Below are 22,706 nucleotides of genomic sequence, written 5' to 3' on the forward strand. Positions count from 1 at the left end.
TTTATGTACAGGTTGAATGGACAGCTGATCTCACTTGTGAGATCAGGAGTATTCGGAATATTGAAAAAAGACAACGTATTAATATTAAACTATTCAGGTATCACTGTTTGTTAGTACAGACATACATGACTAAAGAGGGTTTGTGAGACCATTGGGTGGAGTGAGTGACAGAGACACAGACAGACAGACAGACAGACAGACAGACAGACAGACAGACAGACAGACAGACAGACAGACAGACAGACAGACAGACAGACAGACAGACAGACAGACAGACAGACAGACAGACAGACAGACAGACAGACAACCCTCAAATAGGCGCTTCAGATCCCCCTGAAGTGGAAACGGAAAAGATTCAAAAATGTATTTGTACCACATTCAATAAGCCTATTGAAGCCTATTATAACATTGGTTAGGAGGGAATTTTCTTTTTTGTAACACATTTCTGTATCAACAGACAATAAAGAGTTATGTTATGTTATGTTATGTTATCTTATTTTATCTTATCTTATACACAAGATACAGGGCGGTGCAGTGGCGCAGTGGTTAGCACTGTTGCCTCACAGCAAGAAGGTCAAACCCCAGCAGGGGGCCTTTCTGTGTGGAGTTTGCATGTTCTCCCCCTGTTTGTGTGGGTTTCCTCCGGGTACTCCGGTTTCCAAAACACATGCATGTTAGCTTTCCTGCCATTGCCAAGTTACTGGCATTACAACTGGAGTTGGTCCCTGGGCGCTGCACTGTGTGTGGCTGCCCACTGCTCCTATGTAGTTAGGCAGAGAACGAATTTCCCCAAGGAGATAATTAATAAAGGTTCAACTTAACTTAAGCATTATATTAGCAGTATACATGTGGCCAGCTGCAATAGTATCCAGCTGCAGACCTTCAGACCAGCGCTTACAAGCCCCGCACATACAAGCACCGCACATAGCAACCCCTCGCTTCCATTGGCTGATTTTGGTGACGTGATTTTGGGTCACGTTGCACGTTGCACTGCGGGATTGATTGATTGATTGATTGAAAACTTTATGGTGACGTGATTTTGGGTCACGTTGCACGTTGCACTGCGGGATTGATTGATTGATTGATTGAAAACTTTATTAACAGATTGCCGTATGATTTGGGTCACGTTGCACTGCGGGATTGATTGATTGATTGATTGATTGATTGATTGATTGATTGATTGATTGAAAACTTTATTAACAGATTGATTGATTGATTGAAAACTTTATTAACAGATTGCCGAATGGGTACACGTGACCACAGGCCCTGATTGATTGATTGAAAACTTTATTAACAGATTGTAGAATGGGTACACGTGACCTGACCGATTGATTGATTGATTGATTGATTGATTGATTGATTGAAAACTTTATTAACAGATTGCAGAATGGGTACAGTGACCGATTGATTGATTGATTGATTGATTTATTGATTGATTTATTGATTTATTGATTGATTGATTGAAAACTTTATTAACAGATTGCAGAATGCAGTACAGCTCAATACACACAATTGTTAAGGGGATGCAGACCATGCAGTACTGTTACATTTGTGACATACAGTAAATATATACAAGGGGGAGGGAACTGTACATTTATGATGAATTGAAAATGGGGGACCCTGATGTAAACAAGACGGAAGTCTTTCTCTGGTCTGCATCCCCTTAACAATTGTGTGTATTGAGCTGTACTGCAGATATATTTTAATTGCCTTACTTATTTACATAAGTATTATAGGCCTACAGCAGTATTGTACAGACAGTCTGTGTGAAGTCTGTGTGGTTATCCAGCTGCACAAAGGCAGAGCAAGAGGCTCTACAGAGGGTGGTGAAGGCGGCAGGCAGGATTGTCGGGACTCCTCTATCAAACATCACCTCCGTCTTCACCTCCCGCTGCCTCCACCGCTCCAAGTGTATCATCAAGGACCAGTCTCACCCAGCACATCACCTCTTTCAGCTCCTTCCCTCAGGGAGGAGATACCGGTCCATACATGCCAAGAGTTAAAGATTTAAGAACAGCTTTTTCCCCCAAGCAGTCAGACTGTTAAACGCTCATTGACTGTCCCCTCACGTGCACCATGCACTTACCTGGACTTGATAATCACTGTTACCACTCATCATGCACTTTATTTAAAATATTCTGTTATGTACAGTGTTATATGTGTTTCATGTATGTATATATTGTACTACGGTCTGTGGGAGCTCCCCTGAAATTTCACTCACGGTCATATAAGAGTTTTAATGTAGAAGGTTTTATTAATGAAATGTTGGGTATAAACTGGGAGGAGGTATGTTGTGAGGATGACCCAGAGGTTGCACTGGACTTATTTATGTCAGAAACAAATCAGCCCCATGGATAGATAGTAGCTTTTAATGAATTTTAATGAACGAGAGAGACATACTGTAGCCAAAAAAGCATCAGTGTGTTCCAGTTCTGCAGATGACAGACAAAAGTACCGTTCCTTACGTAATCAAGTCACAAAGTTAAATAAGGTGAGAAAAAGGGAATATTTTAAACCATGGTTATATGATGTGAGAAATGATGGTAAAAATCTATGGAATGTTTTAAATCAAATTATGGGTAGAAAATCCAATGTCTGTACACCTTTTGTTGAGTCATATGGAATTGTCCTAACCAAACCATGTGATATTGCCAACCATTTTAATGATTTTTATGCAAGTAAGATATCTCAGCTCAGGCAGGGAATGCACATCTCAAACAATACAAAATCAAATGACATAATTAAGAATATCATAATGAAAGATAAAGGGTGTACATTTGATTTTCAACAGGTTGAGGTTAGTGATATTGAAAGGTTACTCCAGGCTCTACCTGACAGCAAGTTAGCTGGCACAGACAACTTGGATAGTAAATTATTGAGAATTACTGCTACGATCATAGCAAGTCCAGTGTCATATTATTAATAGATGTATACAAGTGGGACTATGTCCAAAGATATGGAAGGAGGCTAAGGTTACTCCTTTACCCAAAGACTCCAAATCAGTTTTTAATGAGGGCAACTCCAGACCTAATATAGAAAATGTAATGTACATATACGTTGTATACATCTATTAATAATATGACACTGGACTTGCTATGATCGTAGCAGTAATTCTCAATAATTTACTATCCAAGTTGTCTGTGCCAGCTAACTTGCTGTCAGGTAGAGCCTGGAGTAACCTTTCAATATCACTAACCTCAACCTGTTGAAAATCAAATGTACACCCTTTATCTTTCATTATGATATTCTTAATTATGTCATTTGATTTTGTATTGTTTGAGATGTGCATTCCCTGCCTGAGCTGAGATATCTTACTTGCATAAAAATCATTAAAATGGTTGGCAATATCACATGGTTTGGGTAGGACAATTCCATATGACTCAACAAAAGGTGTACAGACATTGGATTTTCTACCCATAATTTGATTTAAAACATTCCATAGATTTTTACCATCATTTCTCACATCATATAACCATGGTTTAAAATATTCCCTTTTTCTCACCTTATTTAACTTTGTGACTTGATTACGTAAGGAACGGTACTTTTGTCTGTCATCTGCAGAACTGGAACACACTGATGCTTTTTTGGCTACAGTATGTCTCTCTCATTCATTAAAATTCATTAAAAGCTACTATCTATCCATGGGGCTGATTTGTTTCTGACATAAATAAGTCCAGTGCAACCTCTGGGTCATCCTCACAACATACCTCCTCCCAGTTTATACCCAACATTTCATTAATAAAACCTTCTACATTAAAACTCTTATATGACCGTGAGTGAAATTTCAGGGGAGCTCCCACAGACCGTAGTACAATATATACATACATGAAACACATATAACACTGTACATAACAGAATATTTTAAATAAAGTGCATGATGAGTGGTAACAGTGATTATCAAGTCCAGGTAAGTGCATGGTGCACGTGAGGGGACAGTCAATGAGCGTTTAACAGTCTGACTGCTTGGGGGAAAAAGCTGTTCTTAAATCTTTAACTCTTGGCATGTATGGACCGGTATCTCCTCCCTGAGGGAAGGAGCTGAAAGAGGTGATGTGCTGGGTGAGACTGGTCCTTGATGATACACTTGGAGCGGTGGAGGCAGCGGGAGGTGAAGACGGAGGTGATGTTTGATAGAGGAGTCCCGACAATCCTGCCTGCCGCCTTCACCACCCTCTGTAGAGCCTCTTGCTCTGCCTTTGTGCAGCTGGATAACCACACAGACTTCACACAGACTGTCTGTACAATACTGCTGTAGGCCTATAATACTTATGTAAATAAGTAAGGCAATTGAAATATATCTGCAGTACAGCTCAATACACACAATTGTTAAGGGGATGCAGACCAGAGAAAGACTTCCGTCTTGTTTACATCAGGGTCCCCCATTTTCAATTCATCATAAATGTACAGTTCCCTCCCCCTTGTATATATTTACTGTATGTCACAAATGTAACAGTACTGCATGGTCTGCATCCCCTTAACAATTGTGTGTATTGAGCTGTACTGCATTCTGCAATCTGTTAATAAAGTTTTCAATCAATCAATCAATCAATAAATCAATCAATCAATCAATCAATCAATCAATCAATCAATCAATCGGTCACTGTACCCATTCTGCAATCTGTTAATAAAGTTTTCAATCAATCAATCAATCAATCAATCAATCGGTCAGGTCACGTGTACCCATTCTACAATCTGTTAATAAAGTTTTCAATCAATCAATCAGGGCCTGTGGTCACGTGTACCCATTCGGCAATCTGTTAATAAAGTTTTCAATCAATCAATCAATCTGTTAATAAAGTTTTCAATCAATCAATCAATCAATCAATGAATCAATGAATCAATCAATCAATCAATCCCGCAGTGCAACGTGACCCAAATCATACGGCAATCTGTTAATAAAGTTTCAATCAATCAATCAATCAATCCTGCAGTGCAACGTGCAACGTGACCCAAAATCACGTCACCATAAAGTTTTCAATCAATCAATCAATCAATCCCGCAGTGCAACGTGCAACGTGACCCAAAATCACGTCACCAAAATCAGCCAATGGAAGCGAGGGGTTGCTATGTGCGGTGCTTGTATGTGCGGGGCTTGTAAGCGCTGGTCTGAAGGTCTGCAGCTGGAAGCATCTCCCGCTGGGGGGTATTGTGGGTGTGGCTCTGGCGTCAGCGTGTATTTCAGCCTGACCGGATGGCGGCTGAAACAAACACTGCTAGTTGGGAACGGGCGATGGCAGCAGCATTCATTTCCCCACGCATGTTACCAGACGAGAGAGAGTGTGGCGAGTAAATACTCAAGTGTCCTGGGAACGACGAGGCGGGGCGTTGTGCTTGCGCCTGGCGATACCAAGGTTGGGGGAATAGTCGTACCGTTGCGGTCCGGGTGCGTGCTGCGTGTGGCGTTTGCTACGCCGGGTGTTTCATTCAACGTGTGGTGGTCAACAGGTGGTCACTGCTTTGGCTATGTTAGGTTAGGGGGAGCAGTAGTGTGGATTCAGTCTGTCTCTCTGTGCTAAATGTATACATGCCGATGTATACATGGTGATAGTGATACCTCTATTTTGTATAAAATTCAACTAATCCTTTCTGATATCATAGCTTAAATAAAGATAATTATATTAAACATAATTGCTTTGTCTGTCTGTTATATGTCCTAAGCCTCCTGGTTACAGTTTGGCGCAGTTGGCAGGATTTAATTTGATTTTGTGACCTAGGCTTCGGGTATTTATAACAGCACATAGAGAGACAGATTGGATCTGCATACAGGGGGAGGATTCAGGGACAGAGTGGCTAAAAGCAGTGACCACACAGCGTCCAAGAAGAGAGGCCGGGGAGTCGGGCAACAGAAGACTCTGCCGACACAACAGTCTCCTGCCAGGCGGCAGGCCTGACAAGAGGACCATTGGGGAAGTGACGCGACACCGCGGTTTAAGGTGGACTTGTGGAACATAAAAATGAGTGTGAAGGACTTGCGAAGTGAACTGGCTGCTCTGGAAGCCAGAGTGCAGTCTGGTGAAGAGGCCATCAGCCAGTTGAAAAATGAAAATGACTCTTTAGTACAGAGGTTGGATGGGAAGGAATCTCCCTTGTCTACTCAGTCCTCTGGTAATCAGGGGTTGGGGGGGGGTGGGCATGTGGGGGGTGAGAGTCTAGCTGTTGGTCCCAGGGAACGTATTGTATACCTGACACAAGAGAGAAAATGTACAGTGTTCACTGGGGGGTCAAGTGCAAATTTTTATGAATGGTTGGATGAAATTAATGCCACTTTGGTCTACCGCTCCTACACTGGAGCTGAAAAGGCAGCGTACATTTATGAGCAGCTGGGGGGGGAAGCAAGGCAGGAGATAAAGTATCACCCACAGGCTGAACGATCAAATCCAGCACGGGTGTTAGACATTCTCCGAGAGATATATGGGCAGCCCTTGTCACTCTCTAAGTTACAAAGACAGTTCTTTGATAGAAGACAGCAGGAAGGGGAGTCTGTCCGGGAATATTCACATGCATTACTGGCTGTCATGGAAGAGATCAATCACTGTAAGGTGAAGGAGGCGTGGTGCAGCGACTTGGCCTTGCGTGACCAATTTGCAGAAAATGTATCTGATATCAGTCTCCGTCGAGAGTTAAAAAAAACAACTCGGCAGCAACCAACCATGTCGTTTTTTGAGCTCCGTAGAGAAGCTTTTCAGTGGGGGGAGGAAGCGGAGTGCGGGGGAGAGCGTAGGAGGCGGGTGGTGGGTTCCTGTGAGAAGGTGGAGGCCACACCAGTAGAGGCTAGTATGGTTACCGCTGCGATGGAGGTGAAGCCTGAACCTATGCTCGCTAAAGTTTTAGATATGTTACAAAGACAACAGGTTTTAATTGATGATTTATCACAAACAGTTTCAACCACTTGGCAGGCATTAGGGTTCAGGAGAACAGATGCCCGTAAATGGCAGCCGCGATACGATGCCTCAGGGCAGCCTATTTGTTTTAAGTGTCAGAAAGCTGGCCATATCGCACGATTCTGTATGGCCCCACGGCCTAGCCCTAGTCAAGACCCTTGGTCTCCTGATTCGGCCGCAGGGAGGGAGGGGGCAGCCCAGATATCGGAGCAGCATGCAGGGAAACTGTCTCCCTCTGTGGTGAAGAGCCAAACCCCGGGTGGAGTACAGCCAGGCTCAGTAACGGTACCCGATATTGATCCACAGGTGTATGAGTGTTTATTAGGGGAGTGTGACACTGTGGAAGTTTCTATGGGGGGGGTGAAGTTTCAATGTTTAATAGATTCTGGGTCAAATGTTTCAACGGTTACTGAAGGGTTTTTCTTTAAACATCTACTGCCAAGTTGGGGTGGGAATTTGACTGACTGTGGGTGGCTGACATTGAGTGGGGTCCGGGGGTTGAATATCCCATACCTGGGTTACTTCACAATTGATGTGGAGGCGGTGGCGTTGGGCAGGACTATACCGCAGAGGGGTATATTGGTGGTGAAAGACTCAATTGGACAAGCCGAAAAAGAGCGTAAACAAGCAGTGCCAGGCTTGCTTGGGATGAATGTCATTAAGGAATGTTATCAGCTGTTATGCCCTGTGCAGGGTCCTAGCCCACCGCCGCCCCTCCTGAAGGCCCCAGGTTGGCAGACTGCTGTTGCAGCCGGTCAAAGTGAACAAACGGTCATATTGAAAAGGAACATGTTTGCTGCTGCCGTCTCCCCGTTTACGATCCCTGCAGGATCGGTGTGCTTTGTTCCAGCGGCCGGACCTGGCAGTCTATGCCTGTCTAGGGCATCGGTACTTGTAGAGCCGTTGGGGTTGGAAGAGGGGAATTTGCCTGCGGGGTTGGTGGTCTCTAGTACCTCTGTAGCAGCCAACGATGGACATCTGGCTGATCCGGTCATTAATGCGGGTTCCTCAGATGTTAGGGTGAAGCCACATCTGGTGGAGGTAGTGGCCGGGGAGGGTCCACAGGAAGTGCAGGTTATGATTAGGGAGCAGCATGGGGTGCAAGGAGAGGAGAGTGAGGATGATGGTGTAATTTGGATTGGTATTGGGTCAGAGGGGGGCTTGGGGGCGGATCCCGGGGAGGGGGGTCCGGAACGGAGCAAGCAGGGTGGTCCGGATGACTCTGGGGAGCAGTCCCATCATCGTGACGGTGGGGCACGGTCTGAACCGGTGAAACCATGGCCCCACAGAGAACGGAGGGCACCGGAGGAGAGAACCATGCTCCCGGTGCAGGTGCGTCAGTCACACCATAGCAATGCGGGTGTGCGTTCGAATCCCTTTAATCTGCCGCGTTCAGCCGTTCGACATCCAGGGGGGAAGAGTGCGGTGCTAGGGGTTGCGGCGTCGCCACTTGGCCGTTGTCGTACGGAGGAGGGGTCCTTTGGGGCCAAAGACGGACTTGGCGATCAGTGGGACCCTGATTAGTTTTCTAGGGGGGTGAGTGTGGCCAGCTGGGGGGTATTGTGGGTGTGGCTCTGGCGTCAGCGTGTATTTCAGCCTGACCGGATGGCGGCTGAAACAAACACTGCTAGTTGGGAACGGGCGATGGCAGCAGCATTCATTTCCCCACGCATGTTACCAGACGAGAGAGAGTGTGGCGAGTAAATACTCAAGTGTCCTGGGAACGACGAGGCGGGGCGTTGTGCTTGCGCCTGGCGATACCAAGGTTGGGGGAATAGTCGTACCGTTGCGGTCCGGGTGCGTGCTGCGTGTGGCGTTTGCTACGCCGGGTGTTTCATTCAACGTGTGGTGGTCAACAGGTGGTCACTGCTTTGGCTATGTTAGGTTAGGGGGAGCAGTAGTGTGGATTCAGTCTGTCTCTCTGTGCTAAATGTATACATGCCGATGTATACATGGTGATAGTGATACCTCTATTTTGTATAAAATTCAACTAATCCTTTCTGATATCATAGCTTAAATAAAGATAATTATATTAAACATAATTGCTTTGTCTGTCTGTTATATGTCCTAAGCCTCCTGGTTACATACATGTCATATAAAAGCAGATAAACAGACAGATATTCAACTGGGTATTTTTGCCGTAAATCATTTACCTCTGTTACTGTGGCTCTCCTTCATCTCCTTGATGTTTTTATTCAGGAACTCGTGCGAATTCTTGTGGTATTCTGCTTGCAGCTCCAGTAGCTGTGATAGGATTCAGATCAGATTCAGATTCAGATTCAGATTCATATTGAGATTCAGATTTATTTGCCACATGCAACAGGTACAATGGGATTCTTGCTCACCGTTTGCGCCACAGCATAAAGGAATAAAAAGCAACAATTAACAATAAAAAATCGGGTATTTATATACAATAAACTGCCTGCGGTATGTGCAATAACATAAGTACAAATAAGTATAAGTAAATAAAAACAAGTACACATGAGACAAGTTAAAGATAATTGCACATTACAGGTGCAGCTCGATAAATTTGAATATCGTGGAAAAGTTATTTTATTTCAGTAATTCAATTCAAAAAGCGAAACTCTCGTAGATTATACATTCATTACACACAAAGTGAAATATTTCAAGCCTTTATTTGTTTTAATTTTGATGATTATGTCTTACAGCTCATGAAAGCCCAAAATTCTGTATCACCAATAAAAAATAAATAATAGATGTATTTTTCTTTTGTATATAGAAATGTCGGCCTTCTGAAAAGTATGTTCATGTATGTTCACTCAGTACTTGGTTGGGGCTCCTTTTGCATAAAATACTGCATCAATACAGCTAAATATATAGACTTCTCCACGATATTCTAATTGATTGAGCTGCACCTGTATATTGATGCACGAGGGACCGGGTGCAGTAAAGTGGCTGAGCAAGACAACGTTGACACAGCTGCTTCGGTTTCCCTCGGAAGACACACAGAGGACTTTCAGAACGCCGACACCAAAGACAACTCACTCACGCGAATGAAGTAGTTGGCATAGTCGTCTTCTTTAGCAGCAAAGTGGTACAGATCGGCAGAGTACTGGTCCTGAGGAGAGGGGAGAGCATGGACAATAAAGTTGTATTCTATTCTAAAACTATACCGTAAATACGGTGCAGTACACTAACTGGATCCTTCAGATTATAAATCCACTATAACGCTACATTCTTCAACTAGAAGATCCATGGTTCCATTTAGATACAACAGGCAACATGCAGTTGTTTAGTCAATTCACATCACTTGAAGTGTAAATGCTATACATCATCTGAACATACACATCCACATCTAACTTTTCCCGGAAACGCTCAAACCTACAGATTTTAGATAACAAGATCTGAAAATGTCTCTCATCTCTGGAGTAGACTACAATTTATGTGTTTCAGCTGAACGATTTGGGACAATTATCGAATTGCGATTATTTTGACTGATATCGCAACTGCGATATGATTCACTCTATTAGAGGGAATGATCCATTTTTGTATTATAAACCTGAAAATTATCATGGTGTGATTTTGCAGGGTTCTGTATCAAACGAGATGTTTTATACGCAAGTATAATGACAATAAAGTATATTCTATTCTATTTCTATTCTATTTTGACACACATTTATCAAATATTGCGTTTGATTGTTGTCCAGCCCTAATCTAAAGGTTTAAAAAATGAGTGAACAGTGATACGATGATATGAGTGAACAGTGATACGACGATATGAGTGAACAGTGATACGATGATATGAGTGAACAGTGAACAGTGATATGAGTGAACAGTGATACGATGATATGAGTGAACAGTGATACGATGATATGAGTGAACAGTGATACGATGATATGAGTGAACAGTGATACGATGATATGAGTGAACAGTGATACGATGATATGAGTGAACAGTGATACGATGATATGAGTGAACAGTGATACGACGATATGAGTGAACAGTGATACGATGATATGAGTGAACAGTGATACGACGATATGAGTGAACAGTGATACGATGATATGAGTGAACAGTGATACGACGATATGAGTGAACAGTGATACGACGATATGAGTGAACAGTGATACGATGATATGAGTGAACAGTGATACGACGATATGAGTGAACAGTGATACGATGATATGAGTGAACAGTGATACGATGATATGAGTGAACAGTGATACGACGATATGAGTGAACAGTGATACGACGATATGAGTGAACAGTGATACGACGATATGAGTGAACAGTGATACGACGATATGAGTGAACAGTGATACGATGATATGAGTGAACAGTGATACGATGATATGAGTGAACAGTGATACGATGATATGAGTGAACAGTGATACGATGATATGAGTGAACAGTGATACGATGATATGAGTGAACAGTGATACGACGATATGAGTGAACAGTGATACAATGATATGAGTGAACAGTTTAAGTTTATTTGGATCCCCATTAGCCACAGCAGTGCTGGGGCTATTCTTCCTGGGGTCCATAACACATAAAATACAGTTACAGACTTATACACTCACAACATTTACATGTCATACAGACAATTAAAACAACAATAAAAACCCTTATACACTCATAACATTTACATGTCATACAGACAATTAAAACAACAATAAAAACCCTTATACACTCACAACATTTACATGTCATACAGACAATTAAAACAACAATAAAAACCCTAATAAAATTCATAATACAATATACAAATATATACTCCTTATGAATGAATTCATAATACAATACAATAATACCTACTCATAATTAATTCATAATACAATACAGCATAATATACTATTTAGCTTTTACATACATTATCTATGTTCATATCAGCCAATTATACAATATTTTAATAATATATCCCTATCAGACACATGCCTTTTCATCCATATACCTATCTCTTTATCAGACACATACATTTTCATTTACGTACACACTATCTATTAGGGAATGTCAATTTCTTTGGTTGAAAATGTTGTTTTACCACGATTTTGAAACGACATTTACTATTCTCCTGCTTAACATGTCTGGGAAGAGAGTTCCATTCCTGCATACCACGGAACATGACAGTTCGCTTCATTGCATTCGACCTCACTTTTGGAAGTGTAAAACCTCGTGCAGAAGCATGTCTGGTGGAATGGTTGTGTCTGTCAAGACTTATTGATAAATTGTTATATAAAATTGATGGGATCTTTGTAACAAGAATATTCCTAGTGAATACAAGGAGTGAGCAGAGTAATTTATGTTTGACAAGTAACCAAGTTAAACAACTGTGCATCGCTGCAACATTAGTTCTGTACTCACAGCGAAGCGCTATACGTGCTGCTTTGTTTTGTACCATTTGTAATTTTTTCAGTTTATTCGTCGTTACATTCGACCATACTGCAGGACAATAGTCAAGATTTGACAAAACCAGAGCTTGAATTACCTGTTTGATAGAATTTAGTGGTAACAAATGAGCACATCTTTTAACAACAGAAATCCCTCTTCCCATTTTCACTACTATATTGTTTATATGGTGTGACCATGACAATTTACTGTCTAATGTTACCCCTAGGAGTTTAGTCTCCTGGACTTGATTAATTACCACATCACTTATCAAAAGTTTCAAGACTGGGTTCGTTCTTAGAGTATGGTTTGAACCGAAAATGATGCTACTTGTCTTTGATATGTTTAGAACTAGTTTGTTATTCTTTATCCATTCCATCACTGATTGCAACTCTGCCTTTAGGACCGTATTTAATTCATTGGCTGTTGAGGCTGATGTGTAAATCGTTGAATCATCCGCATACATAGAAATATAGGACTTATTTAGGACAAGAGGCATGTCATTTGTAAATATGGTGTAGAGCAAAGGCCCAAGGCAACTTCCTTGGGGTACTCCACACCTTACCGTTTTAACTTCTGAGTAACTCCCATTAAAAAAAACTATTTGTTTCCGGTTTGCTAAATAAGTTTGCATCCAAGATAGTGCAGATGAGGAGAAACCGTAACATTCAAGTTTTTTAAGTAAGAATTTGTGATCTATGATGTCGAATGCTGCAGTAAAATCAAGCAAGACAGCTCCAACCATTTTCTTTTTATCTATCTCTTTCAGCCAATCATCCGTCATTTGGGTTAATGCAGTCGCTGTTGAATGTCCTTCACGATATGCATGTTGAAAATCAGTGGTCGATGTCAGGGCCGGACTGGGGAAATAATTCATACCGGGAGATATAGCGCGAAATATACCACCAATCAGGCCACTTTTTAAGCGGGGGTCTGGGGGTCCCCCACCAGGATTTTTTTGTTACAAAGACTTAATTTCCTGCATTCTGGTGAATTTTAGTGCATGTGAATCACAAACTAATGAGCCAACAATTGCTTAGTACAATGTACTGTTATGGACCTCAAATAAAACTGTTGTGGCACTAGCAATGCTACTCTCTCCACCTTCAAAAAGAAAAAAGCAAGAGCACAACATATTTTTCTATTTACTATTATAATACAGTTAACCACTCTCTCCTGTAAGGGCCTTTCTTTTTCTTTGTTTTATCCCTCTCTCCTCCACCCTTTCTCTTTCATCCACTGTCCATCTTGACATCAACGTTAATTGACTTTCGCTCTACTGTATCTCTCCCGAGTCCCTCACTACCTGGCTCACTGCCTGGCTGTTATTCTGCATCTGAGTGCCGTCTGCCATTCCATTCGCCGCCACCGCTGTCAATCAGTTGTATCGCCTGATCCCGCCTCCACCAATCACAAGCGGCAGCACGGCTCCATTGTGTGTGTGTGTCCGCGTGAGGGAGAGAGTCAGATAGTTCTCCAACTCTGTGGCAGACAGTGAAATCCTGGTTGTTCCCCACCCACCTAGGTTATGTAACTATCGCGCCGCGCCGCCGCCACAACTAGAAACAATGGCCTGGCAAAAGAAACCAATTTTTTTTTTTTTTTTTTTTTTTTTATCTGTGCAGGCCAGGCCGCGTGTAACTGTTCCGCAACAGTAAGTGACTTCCGGGGTAGGCCTGATTGGCCCCGACAGGCACGTGACGCGGCAAACTCAGGACGCGCAACGAGGCTGCTGAGAGCTGTCGCGCGGAAATAGGCTGTCTATTGCCATTCTCTAACACAAACTCTAACCTTAACCAGCTCCTTAACAGCACCTAAACTTAACCGTTCTAACCTTAACCAACTCCGAAACAATGCCTAACCTTAACCTTAACCATGCCTAACCTTAACCATAGAAAGAATATTGCCATTCTCTAAGACAAACTCTAACCTTAACCAGCTCCTTAACAGCGCCTAAACTTAACCGTTCTAACCTTAACCAACTCCGAAACAATGCCTAACCTTAACCTTAACCTTAACCATGCCTAACCTTAACCGGCGAAAGAATACACGTTAAAAAAAAAATCACGTTAAAAAAAAAAGATTTGCTGGGATTCGAACTCACCAACAACGGACCGCAGGATCGCAGGACCGCTGGCCCTGCTCTGCCAGGTGAGCTGAAGCGCCGAATGAAAGTCATGGCGTATTTGGACGGTTACGTAATTCCGCAAGCTCTGCCGCTCGGCTCCGCGGAGCGTGCCGCGCGGCAGAGAAAGTTGCGCGTCACGTGCCTGTCGGGGCCAATCAGGCCTACCCCGGAAGTAACTTACTGTTGCGGATAAGCTATAAGCGGCCAGGCCACCGGGAAAGCTCCCGGTGCTCCCGATGGCCAGTCCGGGCCTGGTCAATGTGTTAAAAGAAAAGTAGCTTTTAATCTGTTCACTTACTATTCTTTCCATCAGTTTACTTAAAACTGGCAGTAAACTTATGGGACGACTATTAGATCCTGAGAATGGCAATTTCAAATTTTTTGGCAGTGGTATTACTTTGGCAGTTTTCCACTGTTGCGGATACAAACATTCACTAAAGGATTGATTTATAATATGACAGATAGCAGGGGCAATTAAATCAGGGACCAATTTCAGAAGTTTCCCGTCAAGACCGTCAACACCTGGTCGTTTGTTTTTAGTGGTACTTAACATATGTTCTACATTACTTATAGTCACACTATCAAAATTAAATTGACAATTTTTATCTTTCATTATTTTATTCTTTATTAATAAATAAGATTTTTCATTATCTATTGTTTGCATATTATTCCTTAAATTATCTACTTTTCCAATAAAATAATTGTTAATATGATTAGCAATCTCAACTGGTTTGGTGAGGAATTTTCCTTCTGTTTCTAGAAAGGATGGGGTAGGTTTCTTATTCCTGCCCATTATTTCATTTAGAGTATTCCATAATAATTTACTGTAATTTTTTATATAATTAAACAGTGATACGATGATATGAGTGAACAGTGATACGATACCCTGATGTGCTCCACCTTCCTCCAGGCCTCGTCCACTTCCTCCTGGAGCCCGTCCTGCTTCGCCTGGGGACCCGTGCTGGCCTGGCGTCTGACCACACACACACACACACACACACACACACACACACACACACACACACACACACACACACACACACACACACACACACACACACACACACACACACACACACACACACACACACACACACACACACACACACACACACACACACACACACACACACACACACACACACACACACACACACACACACACACACACACACACACACACACACGTTCAGAGAAGTACTGGTTTTAATTAGCTGCGTGTCATAACGGAAAATTACTGTAACGTATCAATACGATCGACTGATCTAGGAGGCTGACCCACTTGCATTGCATCCAGTCTGTTGTCAGCTTGGCAAACTGCTTCTTGTTCTTTAGAATCTCCGGTAAAACGTCCTACAACAAACAAACAAAGAAAACAAAGAATAATAAATAAATACATAAATGCATTCAACACACTCAAAACACACCTCTTCAAATCTATTTTCAATCTCTGATCTTTGTTTTGATTTGACTTGAGTTCCCTGAAGTGCGCTTGTTATCATTATTATAATTTTTTTTTACACGTGCGCACATGGTGCAACGGGGGTGTTGTACTCACTCCTGTCTGTGTATCTGTGTGTCTGTCCTCACAGTTCTTACAGTTCGGGTCCAATTGGATAGAACTTTGCACATAGGTTGATGGGAGGCCAAGGACAAAATATCCTTCCTAATCAGTAAATGACAAGTACCGGTATCTTATTCGACTTAGGCTGTGAAAAAAGCCTGCGCATTTTTTCTATTGCTTTCAATAGGTTTTGTCACGACAGGCTCGCATCTCTAATCTGAACACAGCCTTACATTATCAAGGGTGATACTACACTGGTTTGCTGCTCTGAGACTCCGATAATCAGCTGCCTGGCACCAGTTTACAACATGGAAATGCTCAGATATGATAAGTTTATGCATCTAATAAATAATAATAATAATAATAATTAATTATATCTATATAGCGCTTTTCTAGACATTCAAAGCGCTCCCCACAATGTAGGGTGGAAATTGCCTCCTTCACCACCACTAGTAGCACCCAACCTTGGGCTACGCAGGCTCAATGCCTGCCATACACTGGCACCAGGCACACAACACACTACACAATGGCTGAACAGCTCAGGAGACAGGGGGCAACAGTGGCTCAAGAGGTAGAGCAGTCTTCTGGTAATCTGGAGGTTCCCGGTTCGATTCCCGCTCCTCCCGGGCAGCATGTCGAAGTGTCCTTGAGCAAGACACTTAACCCCTAATTGTTCCAGATGAGCAGGTTGGCTCATTGCATGGTTGCCTCTGCCATTGGTGTGTGAATGTGTGAGTGAATGGGTAAAATGCAAGGAACAAATTGTAAAGCGCTTTGGATAAAAGCGCTATATAAATGCAACCATTTACCATTTATTTGATATCAGCCAATTAAGGGGAAGGGATGATTAGGTGGCCTTGATGTCAGAGACCTGATTGGGAATTTGGCCAGGAACGTCGGGGAACCCCCTACTCTTTTACTCTTTGCGATACGCGTCCTGGGTTCTTTAACAACAGAGATTCAGTCAGGTCCTCGGTTTAGCGTATCATCCGATGGACGGCACTCGCAGCTCTATCACCGTAACAGGGGCATTGTTACTGACTAGTCCAGAGGACAGAGTGCCCCCTGCTGGACAACAACACCACTTTCCGACAACAGCCTTGACCGGGGCTCGAACCGGTGATCTTCCGATCATGAGTCCGGAGTCCGGAATCTAGTGATCTATGCATGAAAACAACATATTTTTTGACAAATCTCTTAGTTACAACAACATTGTGTGAGCTGAGCAGTGTTGTCTTTAGATGTGACACACACATGCACGCACACACACACACACACACACACACACACACACACACACACACACACACACACACACACACACACACACACACACACACACACACACACTAGATTATGATTTGTATAAGACATTCTTACCTCATTGAGTTTATTGAGTGGCTCCAGAACTTCCTTCTCCAGTTTCATCTCAAAGTCTGCCAGTAGGCTGGCCAACGTCTTCTCCATGAAACAGCACATCTCCAGCACCTTCCTAACAGATATCCAAACACTACTGTCATTAACACAACATCTTCTCCATGAAACAGCACATCTCTAGCACCTTCCTAACAGATACATCCAACACTACTGTCAGTTAACAGAATGGATGGATGGATGGGTAGGTGGATGGATGGATGGATGGGTAGGTAGGTGGATGAATGGATGGATGGGTAGGTGGATGGATGGATGGATGGGGAGGTGGATTGATGGATGGATGGGTAGGTGGATGGATGGATGGGTAGGTGGGTGGATGGAATGGGGAGGTGAATGGATGGATGGGGAGGTGGATTGATGGATGGATGGATGGATGGATGGGTGGGTAGGTGGATGGATGGTTGGATTGAAGTGAATCAAACTGTCACCTGATAGGGGAATCTCCATCAAAGTCTATGAAGCTTTCTGCCATGCTGGTAGACAGCAGCATGAGGGGGATTTTTTTCTGTGTGGAGAAAGAGAGAAAGAGAGGTGGGAGGGAGAGAGAGAGAGAGAGAGAGAGAGAGAGAGAGAGAGAGAGAGAGAGAGAGAGAGAGAGAGAGAGAGAGAGAGAGAGAGAGAGAGAGAGGGGGGGAGAGAGAGAGGGGGAGGGGAGAGGGAGATAGATAGAGAGGGAGAGGGAGAGAGAGAGGGAGAGAGAGAGAGGGGAGAGAGAGGGAGAGGGAGAGAGAGGGGGAGGGAGAGAGAGAGGAAGAGGGGGAGGGAGAGACGGAGAGGGAGAGAGAGAGGGGGGGGAGATAGAGAGAGAGAGAGGTGACCTTTGAGTCCAACCAGATGTTTGTACACAACACAGCAAGATAAGTTGTTTAACACGTATTTGTCACCATGCGTTTGTCTGCGTCCGGTCCCTGGTGGCTCTGAAGGCAACCCTGTAGCTTCTTATGGATGACCTGACATGCTTTCTTGGCTGGTTCCACTCTCTGCTCCACCTGGGTACAAGGAAACATACAAATACTGAAATTCATTGAAAATTCACAAATATTGTGTTCACAAATATCCGTCTGGTGTAACACTGGATCTAAAAGGGCTATTTAGCATTTGTTCCATTCATTTGCAGAATTATAATGTAAAGGCAACCATTTGTATGATTAAATGGACTATTTAGTTACTCTGAAATGACCCTAGTTACCACCCTCCGTCCACTACCTCCTGCGTTGGGGAGTAGTTTACTACACAGAGTACATGTACATACTACATTTTGCAGTAGTTTTTGTATTTAATTTTTTTATAATTTTTTAAACAAACACATAAACAAACATGACAACATAAAATTAGATATACAAGCATTAATTAACAGTGCACATCCAATGAAATCACCATTTAAATAAATATCTTATACAAGATATACACCTAATACCTGCTATCTAATACCCTACACACATATGCTCTCGCTCGCTCCCCCCCCCCCCCCCCCCCCGGGCCCCCCCTTGGATAATCCATCCATTATCATTCGCTCCTAACCAGGCACTACAATTATATGCTAGCTTTTATTCTCTCCACCACTTCTAACCACATTGTAATTTTGGATTCACTGAGACCCAAAATTCTTGCTGTAGATATTTCTAGATAAATCACATCGAGATATGTAAGAATCCAGACCTTCCGGCACATTTTTTCCGGTTGAAACCATTGTGATGCTATCAGCTTTTTAGCCACTGTGATACCAGATAAAACCAATCTCTTTAGCTGTATAGGTACTGCACACTCAAAAACATCATTCAACAGTAATACAGAGGGGTGTACACGTACAGGTATATTCAGAGTTAAGAGATTTGATAATTGCTGGGTCACTTCTTTCCAGAATATCTTAACTGGTGGGCAGTCCCAATACATGTGCATAAATGTACCCTCGTCCCCATTTGTACATAAGGAGCATTTGGAGTCTTGTTTAAGACCCATTCTGTTCAGTCTTATAGGAGTCAAGTATGTCCTATGAATATAGTTAAGATTGATTTGTTGATGGTCCGGGTTCCGTGATGCAAGTCGAACATTTGCCCAGGCTTCTTGCCAATCAAAATCTATTTCCAGGTCTGGTATATCCCTCCTCCAGACTGAGTCTAGGTGGAGGATTTCATACGAGGACGTTAGTAATTGATGATAAAAATCTGATACAAAACCTCTCGATGTCTCTCTTTCATAGAAGAATTTGTGGTATCTGTGGTGTACAATTGGTATCCTTAATGGGACACCGTGAGCCTTCAAACATAACAATAACTGTGCGTAAAAATAATATGTGGAACTGGTGAGATTACATTTTTTGTGTATTTCCTCATAACTACAAAAACCCTGTTTGTTGAAAACATCTCCTAATGTGTGTATGCCCTGCTTTTCCCATCTAGGGAATCTTATAGGTCGTTTTCCAATCAGGAGTGCATTGTTATTGAATAAGGGAGTATGATTATGCCATTTATGTGGGTTGGAATATTTTTTTTGTGTTTCACGCCATATCCGGATCGCATGAGTAATAATGGGGCCAAATTTCAGTTTGCATTGCTTAATTGATAATTTGGTATATACTATGTCCTGCAGTCTATGTGGTGCTACTATATTTACTTCTAAATTTCTCTAGGATACTGATGCTTGGGTATCAAACCAGGTTGTCAGTGGTCTTAAAGTGTATGCCTTAAAATAGTGGAAAAAATCTGGAAATGCCATACCTCCGTCGGCTTTGTTTCTCTGTGCTGTGGATCTTTTTATACGTGGTGGTTTGTTATTCCAAATAAATTTGTATGCGGAAGAGTGTAATTTTTTCCAGTAACCATCTGGAGGGGGTAACGGTAGCATTGAGCTGATGAAGTTGATTCTAGGTAGGACGTCCATCTTAACTATTGATACCCGTACCTGTACTGAGTTTTTAAGTTTTGACCACCTGTCAAAGTCCTATTTGATATTATTTTGGATTTTTATGTAATTGTGCTTCACCGTTTGGCTTATGGTAGGGAATACTTCAACTCTCAAACATCTAAAGTGTTTAACCATTGGTATCTCTTCTGGAAGGAGTATATATTTTTTTGCAGGGGCGTTAAGTGGAAGGAAAGTCGACTTCGGCCAATTTATCTTAAATCCTGATAGATCGCCAAAGTCATCAATCAACTTGAGAAGATGAGGCATTGCGGTGTTGGGGTTTTGCATGAATAGTATTACGTCGTCCGCATATAAACTAATTTTATGTTGTGTGCCCTTGATTACGATTGGTTCTATGGATTGAGATTGTTTTATATATTGTGCTAAAGGCTCTAATGATAAATCGAATAGTCCGGGACTAAAAGGGCAACCCTGTCTAGAAGAGCGTGATACCGGAAAGATTTCGGAGGTGATTATACCTGTTGTAATCATGGCCGATGGGTCTTTGTATAATACTTTAATCATATCAATGAATCTTTTTCCTAACCCCATCCTTTCTAATACTGCCCATAGATACGACCATTCCAACCTATCAAAAGCTTTCATTGCATCCAGGGACAGCATCGCCTTAGGTGTGGTGTCGTCCTTGCTGGCATCTAGTACGTGTAGTAATCGTTTTATGTTATCAGTGATCAAGCGGCCTCTTATGAAGCCAGTTTGATCCGGATGAACTAAAGATGTCATATGCTTTTGAAGTCTGATGGCTAATACCTTAGAGCAGGGGTTCCCAAACTTTTCAGGCCAGGGCCCAGAAAATAAGGCGTCAGAGAGCCGCGGCCCAATGCACATCGTCTGGCTTTTTTTTCTTTTTTTTTTGCCAGGCGACCGATTTTTTAAGCCAAATATCACTTCAATCCTATTAAGTTAGTTCAAGTTAGTTATTCATTTATATGTGCTATTTATGAGAGGGCTAACTTGTTGCAAAATAATAATGATAATAATAATAGCCTCATTAAAATACTATTGTTGCTTCGGTTGTTTTCAGCGTTTTATGTGCATAATCTGTTATTTAGTTTGAAATGTTCGTTGAAATAAGTAGATTTTTCGTTTTTGTTTATTTATTAAGTTAATATAAAACCATATAGGTAGTCACATTTTAGAATACAATAGAATAGAATTTTAGAATACAACTAGAAACACTGTCCTGGCCTGCTTCTAAGTTCAGTGACCTGACAAAAAAAAAAAAAAAAAAAAAAAAAAAATATATATATATATATATTTTTTTTTTATAATTTTTTTTTTTTTTTAATCATCTCGCGGCCCACCCGTGGCTGCTCGCGGCCCACCTTTGGGTCGCGACCCCGACTTTGGGAACCACTGCTTAGAGTACAGTTTGATATCGGTTCCTAAGGGTCATTTTTTTTTTTTTTTTTTTTTTAGTTTGTGTTTGTGCCACTAAATTCTAATCTTCTCAGTAGGTAATTGTGTAACATGCGCCATAGTTACAAACTACGTTTAGAATTTTGCACAATTGTTTCCCCCGTCTTCACCTGCGCAACAGAAATGCTCCCTGTCTCCTTAAATTAAACGGAAACTCCACTCTTAAACTAATTTAGAAGATTATTTTAATGTCAATGTACATAAGACAATTTAAATGTCGTTTTTGCATATATCTCCTAGTTACACATACACACAGTCCCCCACACATATGCATTTCATCAGAGAGGTCGGAGCGCAGGGTCGCCTGTAGTGCAGCGCCCCTGAAGCAGTTTTTGGTGTTCGGTGCCTTGCTCAAGGGCACTTAGGCAGGACAGTGGGCATAATACCAGTCACCCTCCAGACACCAGCTCACAGCTGGAATACACCTTCCTGTCGGAGATGGCGATAGAACCAGCAACCTTTTGGTTACTGGCAGGCCTCTTTAGGCCATCCTGCCTCCCAAAATTGAGGCATAACTGATTATTTCTCTCTATGTAGCCAAAGCAGTCTCTACTCAGAATGTGTTAATTTGGTAGAGCTACAGTATATGTCATAATGACACATAGCTCTAACCTCACTCAATGTTGAAGCACTAAAACAATGGAGTTTCCGGATACCTCAATCGTCTCTCTATCAGCTTCCCTCTATCTCTCTCTCTCTCGCCAGGTTTAAGGCGCTCATTAAGCTACCTCCTTATACTACATCATTATTGGTTGGTAAGCTACCTCCTTATACTACATCATTAATGGAATTGGAATTTTGGAACCTATGGAACCCGTTCTAGTGACTAGCTGGTCCTTAACCCATTTTCTTGCAATGTAAGTGCTTGCATTTTGTTCCTTAGACCTCCCTAACAGATGATCTGTATTTATTTTTTTATTTTATGATGGTTAAGTTGGTGAAAATGTTAGTTTTATGCTTGGTCACAATAGTGACCATTGGGATCTAACATAGTCAACATTTAAAT

At 42.2% G+C, this 22,706-nt stretch overlaps 1 protein-coding gene across 1 annotated transcript in view; it reads right to left on the reverse strand.

Annotated features, from left to right (window-relative positions):
- The window catches only part of sh3bp1 (SH3-domain binding protein 1), a 64,579-nt gene that overhangs the window by 15,139 nt on the left and 26,734 nt on the right, over nucleotides 1-22,706 (reverse strand). Inside the window, exons 3-9 of the mRNA XM_084323545.1 lie at nucleotides 18,241-18,345; nucleotides 17,785-17,861; nucleotides 17,303-17,414; nucleotides 15,641-15,711; nucleotides 15,244-15,331; nucleotides 9,892-9,960; nucleotides 9,035-9,125 (exon numbers count right to left, since the gene is read on the reverse strand). Coding sequence (XP_084179671.1) covers nucleotides 9,035-9,125; nucleotides 9,892-9,960; nucleotides 15,244-15,331; nucleotides 15,641-15,711; nucleotides 17,303-17,414; nucleotides 17,785-17,861; nucleotides 18,241-18,345 — 613 coding nt within the window. The remainder of the gene's footprint in view (nucleotides 1-9,034; nucleotides 9,126-9,891; nucleotides 9,961-15,243; nucleotides 15,332-15,640; nucleotides 15,712-17,302; nucleotides 17,415-17,784; nucleotides 17,862-18,240; nucleotides 18,346-22,706) is intronic.

Source organism: Notolepis coatsorum, assembly GCF_963971535.1.
Source record: "Notolepis coatsorum genome assembly, chromosome: 10".
Lineage (NCBI taxonomy): Eukaryota > Metazoa > Chordata > Actinopteri > Aulopiformes > Paralepididae > Notolepis > Notolepis coatsorum.